Source organism: Martes martes (assembly GCF_963455335.1).
Source record: "Martes martes genome assembly, chromosome: 9".
Lineage (NCBI taxonomy): Eukaryota > Metazoa > Chordata > Mammalia > Carnivora > Mustelidae > Martes > Martes martes.
In genome coordinates, this window is record NC_137896.1 from 25,913,874 (window position 1) to 25,928,183 (window position 14,310).

General features: G+C 48.3%; 1 protein-coding gene across 4 annotated transcripts in view; it reads right to left on the reverse strand.

Moving 5' to 3' along the window:
* The window catches only part of HM13 (histocompatibility minor 13), a 40,290-nt gene extending 29,752 nt beyond the window's left edge, over positions 1-10,538 (reverse strand). For all 4 annotated transcript variants that reach the window (XR_013967375.1, XM_080812895.1, XM_080812894.1 and 1 more), the window contains exons 1-2: positions 10,228-10,538; positions 501-599 (exon numbers count right to left, since the gene is read on the reverse strand). Coding sequence is in view for 3 of the 4 variants with exons in the window: in XM_080812895.1 (XP_080669021.1) it covers positions 501-599; positions 10,228-10,410 (282 nt within the window). In the remaining variant the exon portion in view is untranslated. The remainder of the gene's footprint in view (positions 1-500; positions 600-10,227) is intronic.
* Positions 10,539-14,310: the final 3,772 nt, after the last annotated feature.

Sequence of the window (14,310 nt, forward strand, 5' to 3'; positions counted from 1 at the left end):
AACAGCGCAAGGACACACCTCCAAAGGGAATCTGTGATTGTCTCTGGTAGTGGGGTTTTGGATGACTGCTGTTTTCCCCTTTTTACTTTTCTGTGTTTTCCACGTTTTCAACACTGAGCCTGTGTAACTTTTATTGGGAAAATAAACCTCGGTAAATTAAGAAAAAAAAAAAAAAGGCAATTAGTATGGTAGAGGCGCATTGGAGACACAAGCTATACCCCGTCCCAGCATAAACAGTACAGTGCAAACCAAAATGGTATCATGAAAACAAAACAAAAAAGCCACACAGAGAAAAGAAATAATGACTATGGGAAAGAGTCCTAAACGCCATCGGTGGTTATCTCTGTGCACGCAGTCAGTCTAGAGGTGAATTATTAGGAATTTTTCCCCCCTTGTTCTTTATTTTCTACAAATGAACATGCATATCTCCTGTGATGGGAAAAACAAAACAAAACAAAGTTATTTAAACCAAATAACACAACGGGTGGCAAAGGACTTACTTTGAAAAAGAGATAGAGCCCCAAGAGTGTGCAGCTGGCGATGATGGGGAAGCGGGCGGCGTCCCGGCTGGTGATAGTCTCTGGCATGTCCGAGGCGTTCTAGAACAGACAAGAAAGGTGCATGTGAGTTGAGGGTGCAGTTTTGGCCTCTGGGGCTGGGGCTCATTCATCCTCCCACCACATCTTCCCGACCCCAGGCTTTGGCAGTGCGGTTCCCTCTGCCCACCCTAGGGCAAGATACTTCACCCTGCCGTTTTGCACGAGGGCCATCTGGGCCCCAGCAGTGCACGTGTGGCATATCTGGGACAAGAGTGATGGCAGAGACAGTTATGGCATGAAATAATTGAGAGAAAACCCTGGAAACTGTGACAACAGAGCAGTCCTAGACCTCATGAGAACTATTCCCAGTTTCCTTATGGATTAGCTACCAGGTAAACACGATGAATTTGTTATCCAATAGGTCTGAGTAGAAACAACCCAACAACTGATAAAACTGACAGCAATTGAAACTGTACACGGGCAGACGCTAACTGCAAGGAGAACAAATCTTGACAAAACTTACACTTAAGAAATTTGACTGGGGAAACTGAATCTGGTAAGAGTAAAAGCCACAATTAAATCTACAATGGCAGATGCTACAGTTGGTGACCATGTGCTTTCGGTAAAGACATGACAGAGGATAAATATTTACATGAAAAAACCTGGATGTAGTCAAAATAATTTCAGTACTTTAAAAAAGAAAAAACTGGGAGTGGAACAACAGCACAGAATAGGGATTTTATCAACTTCATAGAATTCCAGCCAGAAAACTTTTTTTTTTTTAAGGATTTTATTTATTTATTTGACAGAGAGACACAGCGAGAGAGGGAACACAAGCAGGGGGAGTGGGAGAGGGAGAAGCAGGCATCCCGCCAAGCAGGGAGCCCGATGTGGGGCTCGATCCCAGGGCCCTGTGATCATTACCTGAGCCGAAGACAGACACTCAACCGACTGAAAAAACCGCCCCTGCCAGAAAACTAACTTACTTACTTACTTTCCTTTTTTTAAAGATTTTATTTATTTATTTGACAGAGAGAGAGAAATCACAAGTAGGTAGAGAGGCAGGCAGAGAGAGAGGGGGAAGCAGGCTCCCCGCCGAGCAGAGAGCCCGATGTGGGCCTCAATCCCAGGACCCCGAGATCATGACCTGAGCCAAGGCAGAGGCTTAACCGACTGAGCCACCCGCCAGAAAACTTTCTAATGAGAATCCACCAGAGGCAGTATAATTCTGGTTTAAATTTATATTAAAAAACACAAAGTTGAAAGCTTTCAAGATCATCATGCTCTCTCTCCATGCCCTCTCAGCTAAGCAGAATCCTCAGTCATCAAGAACCTTGCCAATGTCACTGCCATGAAGCATTTCCAGATTTCCCACTGGCTAAGCCTCCTCTCCCACTGCAATTCTCCCTGCACTTTGTATGTCTATTCCACTTTATATCCTAGCTACCAGAGGTCCTAGTAATGCCAGATGAGACTTCTGCTCAAGTCAAAGTCAAGTTCTCTCTCCACAGGCTCATCTCAACGCCTAAGATTCCACCATCACCACGTCTATCCTGTGAATAAGGCATCAGCACCCTGGGGAGAAGGGATCATGTTCAGCTGCAGAGTCTCATTACTTTTTTTGGCTCACGGCAGCCTCTTAAAAACCAACAGGACAAAACTTGCTCAAGGGGAAGCTGCCTGGAGAGGGCAGATTTCTGGTCAGGCAGACCTTCTGCCCAACAATGGAAGGAAAACTGCAGAAAGGGAAGGAGACAGGGCAGAGAGCAGTAAGCCCATGCAATGCCCACGAAATGGAGCTGGGATGTGCACACACTGTTGGTTATAGTGCAAACTGGTCTAGCCTTTTGGGGAGGGCAACTCAGCAGATGCACCAAACTGCAATTTACACGTGCCCAAGGGCACCGAGAAGATTCACAGAGCAGGAACCACAAAAAGCTCTTATTCACAGGAAAAAATGTTATCCTCACTCTTTTTTTTTTCTCTTTCTTTCCACCCTCACTCTTAATAAGAGAAGCTCGAAGTGAAGTGCACTGAGATCCCAGTTTTCACCTGTCAGAACGGCGGAAGTCCCCATGCTGGGTAACAGACTGAGCTGGTGAGGCTACAGGGAAACAGGTGCTGACCCTTGGTACCTTCAGGAGGGTAAAATGGTCTTCCTGTAGAGAGCACACTGAAAGTATCTGTCAAAATCACAAGTGCATACAACTTTGAACAAGCACTTCCACTTCAGGGAACTTTTCCTACAGATAAAATTCACACACATGCTAACGATACACATAAAGTATGATAAAGGCATTCAGTGCTCTAGTAAATGGCTTGCTGGGTAACTGAAGCACATCCTTTGCTCTCAGAGTCTCAGTTTACTCCTCTGTCAAACAGGATCACAGTCTCTAGCTTTATTGACCTCTAAAAGGGCCGAGAGATTTCAACTAAATGAGATATGGGATGTGGAACAGCCTGGCAAACTGTAAAGTGCTGTAACTGTGTATGAGGAGCTGGGACTGTCAGGGAGAGGGGGAGTGGGGAGGCGTTTCACCAAACCCCAGCATGTGCCTGACTGAGGTGGCCAGGAGGGAGACCCTCCTTTCTGGAGTACCCAGGGGCAGCTCTGCTGGGAGGAAGGGGTGGGGTGGGTGAGCAGTACTGACTCCCTCCATCTCCCCCAGCCCTGGGTGTCTGCTTTTGGCAGCAGTGTGCTGTGGGGCTGGGGAAAATTTCCCCACCTCTCTGTGTACCTCCACAAGTTCAATGTATGTCCCTGTAGCAGGAGCAGAGGCCCAAACGTAAATAAGACAGTTATTCATCTCAGAGCCCACAGGCAGGCAGGCCAAGACCCTGACATGCAGAGAGAACATCACGATACAGTGTGACACGTGACAAAACAAGACATATACTGCTGCGATACCCAGCCTGAGTGCCAAATGGATGGGAGAGGGCGCTGATGTCAGAAAGTGACTTCCAGCTCTGCCTCTTTCCAGCTGTGGGGCCCAGGAATGTTATTTCTCTCTCTCAGAGCCTCAATCTCCTCAGCTGTATGGTGAATTTCAGGATTCTATGACTTTTTTTTTTTTTAAGATTTATTTATTTGAGAGAGAGAGTGTATGTGCACAAGCCAGGGTGGGGGGAGAGACAGAGGGAGAGGGAGAAGCAGACTCATCACTGAGCAGGGAGCCCAATGCGGGGCTTGATCCCAGGATGTTGAGACCATGACCTGAGCTTAGGGCAGATGCTTAACCAACTGAGCCACTCAGGCACCCCAGGATTCTATGACTTCTGCATTGGAAATACTTAGTATTGTGCCTTGAGCTGTCACACGAACTGTTTAGACTCTGTATTTTTATAAGTAGTAGTAGTAGTAGTAGTAGTGGTATATAAAGAATCACAAGAAAGCAGATGGCACTTAGGCAAAGCCTTGAAGGTCAAGCATGGGTTCTGGTAGGGTGTAGGAGCCAAATATATACAGAGTTGAGGAATTCGCTTTGTGTACAAGGCAGGGAAACAGGAGGCAGAGGGACCTGCAGGTGCAGAGCACAGGCGATTCTGGTCTCACCTACAAACCAGCGTTATGGCTCATTTCCACATATTCCTTTCTTCTTTTCCTCCCCCGCCCCTTTTTAAAAAGATTTTATTTATTCAGGGGTGTCTGGCTGGCTCAGTGGGTTAAAGCCTCTGCCTTCAGCTCAGGTCATGATCCCAGGGTCCTGGGATCGAGCCCCGCATCGACTCTCTGCTCAGCGGGGAGTCTGTTTCTCTTCTTCTCTCTCTGCCTACTTGTGATCTCTGACAAATAAATAAATAAAATCTGTAAGAAAAAGATTTTATTTATTCATTTGTCAGAGAGAGAGAAAGAGCGAGCAAGCACAAGCAGGAGGAGCAGCAGACTCCCCACTGAGCAGGGAGCCCGATGTGGGACTTGATCCCGGGACCCTGGGATCATGACCTGAGCCAAAGGCAGTTGCTTAACCGAATGAGCCACCCAGGTGTCCCCCACATATTCCTTTCAATTCAGCCCTGTATCCTGGGTGGAAAGAAGCTTAAAATTACTTGATGACAAGCCAAGGTTGGACACACATCCCACTATACAAAGGACTCTGGCTCCTCCATGGTGACTGTGTAAATATCCATGCTGCCATGCTGAGTCAGAATGCGAGACTGGAAATCTGACAGTAACAGTAATAAAGATAACACTTACAGAGAGCGTTCTATGTGCGAAGCCCTGCTCTAGGTGCTATATGTGATTTCATCCTCACAAAAACTCTATGAAGCAGGTATTTTTAAAAGCTCCCCTTTACAGATGAGGAAACTGAAGCTCAGGGAGGTAAAGTAACTTGCTTAAGGTCACACAGCTGGTGAGTGGTGGAGCCTGGATTCAAACACAGGCAGTCTGGTTCCAGTGTCCCACCCAACTCTTTTTTTTTTTTTTTAAAGATTTTGTTTATTTATTTGACAGATAGATCACAGAGTAGGCAGAGAGGCAGGCAGAGAGAGAGGAGGAAGCAGGCTCCTCGCTGAGCAAAGAGCCTGGTGCGGGGCTTGATCCCAGAACCCTGAGATCATGACTCGAACTGAAGACAGAGGCTTTAACCCACTGAGCCACCCAGGTGCTCCCCAGTGTCCCAACTCTTAGCCACTACTTCCTAGATGACCTCTACCTTTTCTATCTGGAAATTTCTGCTAGCAAGTTGTGACAAGATGCTCAGGGAGCTTGTGACAATGTAACAATCAACCTTTGGAGTGCCTGGGTGGCTCAGTTGGTTAAGCATCTGACTTCTGATTTTGGCTCAGGTCATGACCATGAGATGGAGCCCCATGTTGGGCTCTGCACTGGGCATGGAGCCTGTTTAAGATTCTCTCTCGCTCTGCTCCTCCCCTCACAAACAAACCCCTCCCCAAACAGTTAACCTTTGTTGTTACAAAAGTATAAAAAGTTGTTAGGATTCTCTACCAGTTTGATGTGGGTTTTCAAGCCAGATGCTCTTAAGCAAATGCAATAGCTCCCAAAACACAAAACGTAATTAGTGAGAGAGAAAGAGTGTGTGTGTGTGTGTGTGTGTGTGTGTGTGAGAGAGAGAGAGAGAGAGAGAGAGAAAGAAAGAAAGAAGCTGACACAAATAGCCGAAATAAATTTAGCTTCCAGTGACACTGTGGATGTTCAGTTATCAGGGCGGAAGCAAAAGCAGCAAGGGAAGACAGATGCCCGGCTTCGAGTCATTGGCTCGGCCCGAGCTCTGGGAGTGCTGCTTCCAGGCCATGTCCTAGAAATGATCTGGGACTTGTGGACCATTCTGTTCATTTCATCCCAGCTGGAGACCCCAGGGTCTCCTCCTCTTTCCACCACATTCACTCACTCACCTCACCATGACTCTGCTTCCTAAGCATTTCTAGAACTCAAACTGGCAACCCCCCAACCAAATCCTGTGCCCCACTGCAGTCTTCACGGCAACCACCTCACCAGCCTCCTTCCTGTTCTCCCTCCCGCCCATCACTGACTCTATCAGGAGCTCTTTGTGAAACCTAGACCTGACTGGATCCCCCAGTCTGGCTCAGAAAGCCCTGGGACTGGACTGTTGTGCAGCCATTACACAGGAACTGAGGTCACTGCTGGTGGGCGTATAAACTTATACAACCTTTACGGTGCGTAATTTGTTAAGATCCATCTAAATCAAGCATGCACATGGCCTTTGACCCAGCAAATCAATTTAAAAAAAAAATCCTACAAATACAAACAAGTGTGAAGTAACAAACATATAAGGAGATGAATTTCAGCATGGCTTGTCATAGCAAAAGACTGACACCCATCTGAACAACCCGTGGAGAACTCTAAATCAGAGGTTCTCACATGAACACCCAGAAGAATTGTCAGGAGGGCTTGTGAAAACAGACTGCCAGGCCCACCTTGAGTCTCTAACTCAGAATCTGCGTTTCGAACCAGCTCCCAGGTGAGACTGCGGCCGCTGCTGCTGGTCCAGCGATCACACTCTGAGACCAGTGCTCTAAACAAATTATGGGACACAGGCTGGATCCCACAGAGCTGTCAAAGAACATGACCACTCCGTACGCACAGATATACTGATCTCCGACATATGCTTTGGTGAAAAGAGCCAGGTGCCAAAAAGTGGATTTATAACAAAATGTAAGTTATACTGCCAAAATGCAGGGAAAGCATATGCTTATTTATTTGTAAAGGCACAGAACTTCTTGGATATCCAAGAAACAGGTAACAGGGGGTGCCTCTGGGGAGGGAAGCTGGGTAGCTGGGTGGGACAGAGGCTTTTGCGATGCCCTCTGCACCTCTGGAATTCTATACCACAGGCATGTGTTACTTACCCTCCCTAACATAAAATAATGAGGCAGATCTGCAGGTATGGACAGGAAAATGACCATGACACAGCGTTTAAAAAAAAAACCAAAAAAAAAAACCAAAAAAAAAAAAACCATGTTAAAAAAAAAAAAAAAAAAACCATGTTAAATTGCAGAGCAGTATGTACTATAAAATCCCACTGCTATAAAAATAAATTTACATCTGTGTATACACACAGGCACACACACATTTATATATACATAGAAAATGTATATACATATATATATACACACACATATACATTTACATATACATATATACATACATTTATATATACACACATTTATATATACATAGGTTCCTTCAAGGAGTGGTACTGAGGAGGCTTTTCCTTTATACTTCTGCATGGCTTGGAATTTTTTACAAGTGTGTGGTCATTTTGTAGCTATGAAGATGAACTACTGTGTTGCCTTCAGGATTCTATCATGCAGAAAGGCTACAGGCTGCCTGAACATCTTTCTGTTATGGCCTCCAGGGCCCTGCTCCGGGGGCTCACATCGCACTGCTCGCTGCCCCTCTGAATGCCTGCAAAGCCATGCCTCCCTCTCTCCTGTTCCGCCTGCTGAACTTTCGCCCATCTTTGCAAAGGCAGCTGCGGCCTCCTCTGGAAGGCGTATCAGGATTCGGTTTAGTTGGCGGCTTACACATCTGTTTCTCCGTGGGGCACTGAGCTCTGGGAAGACAAGGCCTGGCATTTGTTGTCCCAGCACCCCTGGTACCCAGCCCAGGGCCTGGCACAGAGCAGAAGCCCAGTCCAGTTGGCTGAGGGGCTCCTCTGAGTTACAGGCCAAGGGCCTTTGAAGTAATCTGATCCCCAGCTACTGCTTGGGTTGGGATTTGCTCCCTTCTGGGAACACAGGTCTCTGAGAGGGATGGGCACCCCTCTAAGACTGCTCCTCCCACGGCTACTTCTTCCCAACACACTCCTGGATGCTCCACCTTCTTCTCCCCATGATTTCACAATTTGCCCTGCCTGTTATGGACAACTTGGCTCCAGAGAGAATTCTGTCCTCACATGCCCTCTCTCAGCTGGCTTTAAGGTCTAACACTGGTGGGAAATCAAAACTCCTGGGCCCCCACACTAACTTTTCTCTCTCCTTGCCACATGACTGGGAAACATGACTCAGGGTAGAAAAAGGGAGTTGCTGGCTTTTTTCCCCCTAGGCCCAAATGCCACTTGTGTGGGTCTTTAGAGGTACATATATCAAGGACAGCCTTGGACTAGGTTTAGCAACACCTAGTTCTGCCCCTTATTGGCAGAGGGATCAAGAGTAGTCATTTCTTTGACCCTCTGTTTCTTTCTCCGTAAGACAGGGAAAATAAAACTGGTTCCATCTGTAACATTCAATTGCTGGGAGAACCAAAGACGGTGAAGGCTTTGTAACTTTCAGAACATCCTGGTTATTGGTGGTGGATCTGGCTGTCTGTAATTTCATGCAGCCTGCAGGAGATGGTGGGCAAGGTATTCTAGAGGCCATGGTGGATGGAGAGCTCTCTTCTATGCACACCCTCTGTTCCCACCACACCAGAGCTTTGGCCAACTCTTCAGCTGTCTTTTTTCTTTAAAGATTTATTTATTTGAGGGGCGCCTGGGTGGCTCAATCATTAAGTGTCTGCCTTCGGTTCAGGTCATGATCACAGGGTCCTGGGATCAAGCCCCATATCGGGCTCCCTGCTCCGCAGGAAGCCTGTTTCTCCCTCTCCCGCTTCCTCTGCTTGTATTTCCTCTCTGTCTCTCTTGCTCTCTGTCAAACAAATAAATAAAATCTTTATAAAAAAAAGATTTATTTATTTGAGAGCGAAAGAGAGGAAGAGAGAAAGTGCACAAGCATGAGCAGGAGGGGCAGAGAGGGAGAGAACCCCAAGCAGATTCCATACTCGTCACAAGGATGGACGCAGGGCTCGATCTCACAACCCTGAGATCACAATCTCAGCAGAAAGTAAAAGTCAGATGCCTGAACCCTGCTTAGAAGAGGCAGAATGGAAAGGCAAATAGGGCCATCTAAGCCCTGACTATTTCCCTTTGTGTCTGCCCAAAGAAGGACCCAACAGAGTTTTCTCTGATCTTGGGTAAGGAAGGTGGCAGACCTCAAGTTGTGTAATGGTTTGAAAACCCGCACTTGAGCAGTTTCAAAAGTAGCAGCTGCCTTGCGGACCTGCCCTCTTCGGGTAAGACGGCTTCCGCTTAGGTTCAGCTTCAGGTTTTGGTGGGGGAGGAGCTACAGATTAGGAGGGGAGAGGGTGCCAGGAAGTGAGAAGCAACTGGTTCAAGGGGCTGGAGAGGGCTTAACAGGGAAGAAGATGGAGAGAGGGGGAGATGATGGGGTACTTCTAGGTGTCCAATGGGACATATGTTGAGGATGATCAGGAATGGATCTGGCCTGGTCTCATAAGGGAGCCCAACAGCAGCTCAGTAGGTGAGCTCAATTTGGTGGAGGGACTGTCTTAGGGAGCACAGAGAGAAAAGCTACATCAAGGTAGGGTCAGGGTCTGGGGGGTGGGAACAGGGCGAGCAGTTGGGAACAGGGTCTGGACTCAGGCTAGAACAGGTCCAAGACTGGGAGTGTCAGGAAGACCAAATCAGCAAAAGAAGGGGTCTATGCTTGGTTAAAAAGAGAGGCACTGTGGTGCCAGGTTCTGAGGGGCTGGTTGAGTGAAACTGGTCTGAGAAGTGAAGCCAAAAACTGGTGCCTGAGCTGCGGCTATATCCTTGGTTTAATGTTTTTGAGGTGGCTCAAGGGCCTGATCTGGAGGTTTTAGAAGAGTACACTACGGGTCACAGATTCCAGTTAGACAGGTGTCACAGTTTCAGGATGCCAGAATTTGCCCTAGGGTGGATGAGGCAGGGTTCCGAACAAAGGAATGATAAGGGACTGTACCACTCAGTTGTCAGACCAGCGCCCCATCAGGTACAGACGGGGGTTGACCCAGAACCCAATAAGAGGTGTCCCATATGGGATAAGAAGCCAGAGCAGAGGGTGGGGCCGGCCTCGCTGGGTCCAGCAGGCTCAGAATAATACACTGCCCGAATCCCGGTGTGAGGCTGACAGTGTTTGCAGCATGACGGACAGACGCAGGGATGTGTCAGGGTCCGAGTGGGGGCAGAAGCCGGTCCCTGTGAGGGGAGGTGTCAGATCCCGGAGCACCCAGGGCCAGCTCCCGGATGTAAGCTCGGGATGGGGAACCGGTGGTGATCCATGCCGTGAAGGGTCAGTGTCTGGGGAGAGGAGGTATCTGTTCCGCCAAGGGCGGGAGGGAGGGTCCGTGTCAGTCGTGTCCCAGGTGGGAGATGGAAAGCGCGCGCGGTTTTGCCTCCGACCCTACCTTGCCGCGGGCGCAGCGCACCGAGCGCAGGGCACCGAAGAAGATGGGCAGCAGCGCCATGAGCAGGAGGCTGCCGTAGGCCAGCGCGATGCCCTCGGGCGTGGAAGGCGGCCGCGTCGTGCCGTTGGCTGCGCCGCCAGCCTCGGCGCTGCCGTTGTGCGGGTCGCTGAGAGCCGAGTCCATGGCGACGCTGCGCTCGTGATCCGACTCCGGCTCCGGCCGCCGCAGCGGAGACGCAGACGGGAAGACAGGCTCTGCGGGGAAAAGCCACGTTCCCTTAAAGAAACAGGAAGTGACGTCTGCCCTCGCCGGTCCGCGCCGCGCACGCGTGCGCGTTCACGTCTCCCCACCCGCGCGCCCTCTAATGGTAGCGGAGGGCCGGGCGACCGGTTGCTAAGCAACTCGCGATGGGTCCGGAAAGGAACCCTGAGACCGCTGTGCGGGGCATCCGTCCCGAGGGAGACCTGAGGATCCCATACCCCGGTCCCAGACGACTTCCTCAATCGCCCGTTCCTCTCCCCACAAGACCTCGTCCTGATAACTCAGAATTTGTTCATTCATGCATGATTCATCCGATATTTAATTGTTCCTTCACTCTTTAAATATTTAAGTATCCCATTATATGTCAGACGCTGCCCCAAGCTCTGGGGGCACAGAGAGGAACAATACAGGCAAAAGTCCGTCCCTGTACTCGTGAAGCTTGCACTTTTAGTGCGGTGGTAGGGGAAGGGGTTGGGAAGACAATAAAATGAAGAAAATAAATAAAAATATGGAGTCTCTAGGATATTCGTATGTACTTATGTATTCTATAGTATGTTAATGGACATAAATAATATCGACAGACATCCCTCTCTAGGAATCTAGTTCACTTCTGCATTTAGCTTGGGCCAGGGGACAAAAATCAGGGGGTTGGCTATGCAGATGGGAAGTCCTGGGGGAGTTTCCAGTGTATAGGTGTGTAGGGCTGAGGAGAAGGTATGGGCAGGAGTAACCTGAATTTGGGCACGGACCCATGCTGTCTGGGGCTCCTGGCTATGCAACTGCTACCCCAGTGACAAGCTGGAGGAAGTATGTGGCCGGCAAACTGAGAAATTTGCACCATGCAGACACCAGGCAGTGGAGAAATTTTGGGCCAAGTAGTGGAGAAAAAATCATGCTCTCCAGGAACCCAGGAAGTAAGCCAACCTGAAACCTGGAAAGGAAGGTCCATTCCCCCTCCAATGTCCCTTTAGTACCCTGTAGTGAAAAAGCTTAACTATGTCAGCTGGAAAAGGAGAACTGCTCAGAAGGCCCAGATCCATTAATACAGAGAGGCAAAAAGAGTGGATTTAGAGCTGAGATGCAATGAGTTGATAAATGACACAGATGGTATAAAATCACATGTCCTTGACAGGGGGTGAGGTGGGGTTGGAGCATGGGAGTCTTGGTGAGGGCAGACAAAGATAAGGAGTCAGACTACAAGAGTTCTGTTTTGTTTTTGTTTTTAGAGGGCAGGGATGGAGGGAGAGGGAGAAAGAGCACCTTTTTATTTTTTTAAGATTTTATTTATTTATTTGATGGAGAGAGACACAGTGAGAGGGAGAGCACAAGCAGGGGGAGTGGGAGAGGGAGAAGCAGGCTTCCTGCTGAGCAGGGAGCCCAATGTGGGGCTCTATCCTAGGATCACATGATCATGACTTGAGCTGTAGCCAGACGCTTAACAACTGAGCCACCCAGGCGCCCTGAGAGAGAACGTCTTAAGTGGGTTCCACATCCAACAAGGAGACCAAGGGAAGCCTCCATGTGTGGTTCAATCTCACAATCCTGGGATCATGACCTAGGCCGAAAACAAAGAGTCAAGTCACTTAAGTGACTGAGCCACCCAGGTGCCCCAGACTCTAAGAGTTTGAATAATAGATTGTTTGGGGTCACCTAGATGGCTCAGTCTGTTAAGCATCTGACTCTTAATCTCAGCTCAGCTCTCAATCTCAGGGTTATGAGTTCAAGCCCCACACTGGGCTCTATGTTGGGCATGGAGCCTACTTTTTTTTTTTTTTTTTTAATTTGACAGACAGAGATCACAAGTAGGCAGAGAAGCAGGCAGAGAGAGGAGGAAGCAGGCTCCCCGAGGAGCAGAGAGCCCGACATGGGGCTTGATCCCAGGATCTTGGGATCATGACCAGAGCCAAAGTCAGAGACTTTAAACCACTGAGCCACCCAGGTGCCCCTGGAGCCTACATTTTTTTTTTTAAAAGAAAGAGTTGTTTGCCTAGTATGTGCCAGACACTGAACTAGTAACTTCATGTGTGTATACGGGTGTGTGTGTGTGTGTGTGTGTGTGTGTGTGTGTGTGTTTTATCTCCATAACATTAGTAAGAGATGACTGGTCCCATTTTAACAGATGAGGAAACTGAGCCTCACAGAAGTAAGCTAAACTAACCAGCCCAGGTTACACAGCCAGAAGTGGAACAGGAGCCTCTTGAACTCAGGTCTGTGGGACTCCAAAGCCTTTGCTCTTTGCAACATTCCAGCTACATGGGAAGCTAAGGAGTATGGATCAGAATAACTTAGTTCTGGGCAGATGGTGTCCATTTTCAGGCTGTGTTTTTCAATAAGCTGGACATGACTGGAATGAATAGATGAAGGCAGTGTGCCTGATGAATTCACCCATCAATAATTCAAGCCACAGGATTCGCCCAGCAACCAGGCCTTACGGCTCTGTGCCTACTTATCGGAGAAGACATGGTTGGAAACTGGAGACAGTCCTGCTTCCCCCATGGCTAAGCATTTGCTTTAGTTTGCTCTGGGGCAGATCCGGCCATCACTCTTTACATTGCAGAGTGGGAGATTGTAAATATGACCCAGGGAACTAAGGGCATGACCCAAGTTCAGAAAGATCCTGTCAAGGCCTCTGGGGGCTTGGATTTCTGGCTTGGAGCAGACCTGTCTTCTTCTTCTTTTTTTTTTTTTTTAATGTTATCTATGGGGCGCCTGGGTGGCTCAGTGGGTTAAGTCTCTGCCTTCGGCTCAGATCATGATCTCAGGGTCCTGGGATGGAGCCCCGCATTGGGCTCTTTGCTGAGCAGGGAGCCTTCCTTGCCCACCCCGCCCCCACCTGCCTCTCTGCCTACTTGTGATCTCTCTCTGTCAAATAAATAAACAAAATCTAAAAAAAAAAATAAATGTTATCTATTTTTAAAAAGATTTTATTTATTTGAGAGAGAGAAGGAGAGGGGGAGAGAGAGAGAGAGAGAATGAGAGGGGGAAGGGCAGAGGGAGAAGCACACCCTCTGCTAAGCAGGGAGCCTCATGAGGGTCTCAATCCTGGAACTCCAGGATCATGACCTGAGCTGAAGGCAGTTGCTCAGCCAGCTGAGCCACCCAGATGCCCCAGACCTGTCTTTTTCTTTTTAAAAAATATTTATTTATTTGACAGAGAGAGAGAGATCACAAGTAGGCAGAGAGGCAGGCAGAGAGAGGGGGGGGAAGTAGGCTCCCTGCTGAGCAGAGAGCCTGATGCAGGGGGCTCGATCCCAGGACCCTGGGATCATGACCTGAGCTGAAGGTAGAGGCTTTAACCCACTGAGCCATGCAGGCACTTCCCCAGACCTGTCTTGATATTGTCTGAAAACAGGGATGAGATCTCCTGCAGGTGGGTGTCCTGTGGCTTTAACTACCGAAGCCTTCTATATGGGGTTACTTTCCCAGAGGATGTCTGAACTGAGGTCAAGAATGGAGCTTGTTCAGAGCCTAGGATAGTTAAATTAACAAATATTTGTTCCAGAGAAGGATGGGTCCCCACTCTCCTATTCACTTGTTCCTGTATCCGGTCACTGTGAATGGATTTCAGATTTTCCAACCTTTTCCCCATATATGCTCACACACATACTCACCCACACTTACACATACTATTAAATGTTTAATTATTCCTGAAAATAACAAGCAAAGATCATGAATGGATGCTGAAACTGTTATAAGGTTGAGGAACAGGATTGCCATACAGTCTTAGAGCATCATGCCACAGATTACGTGCTAATTACAAAAGGAAGAAGTTTCCTTTATGATGGAGTGACAAAACAGGAAAGGATGGGTTGGGACAAAATG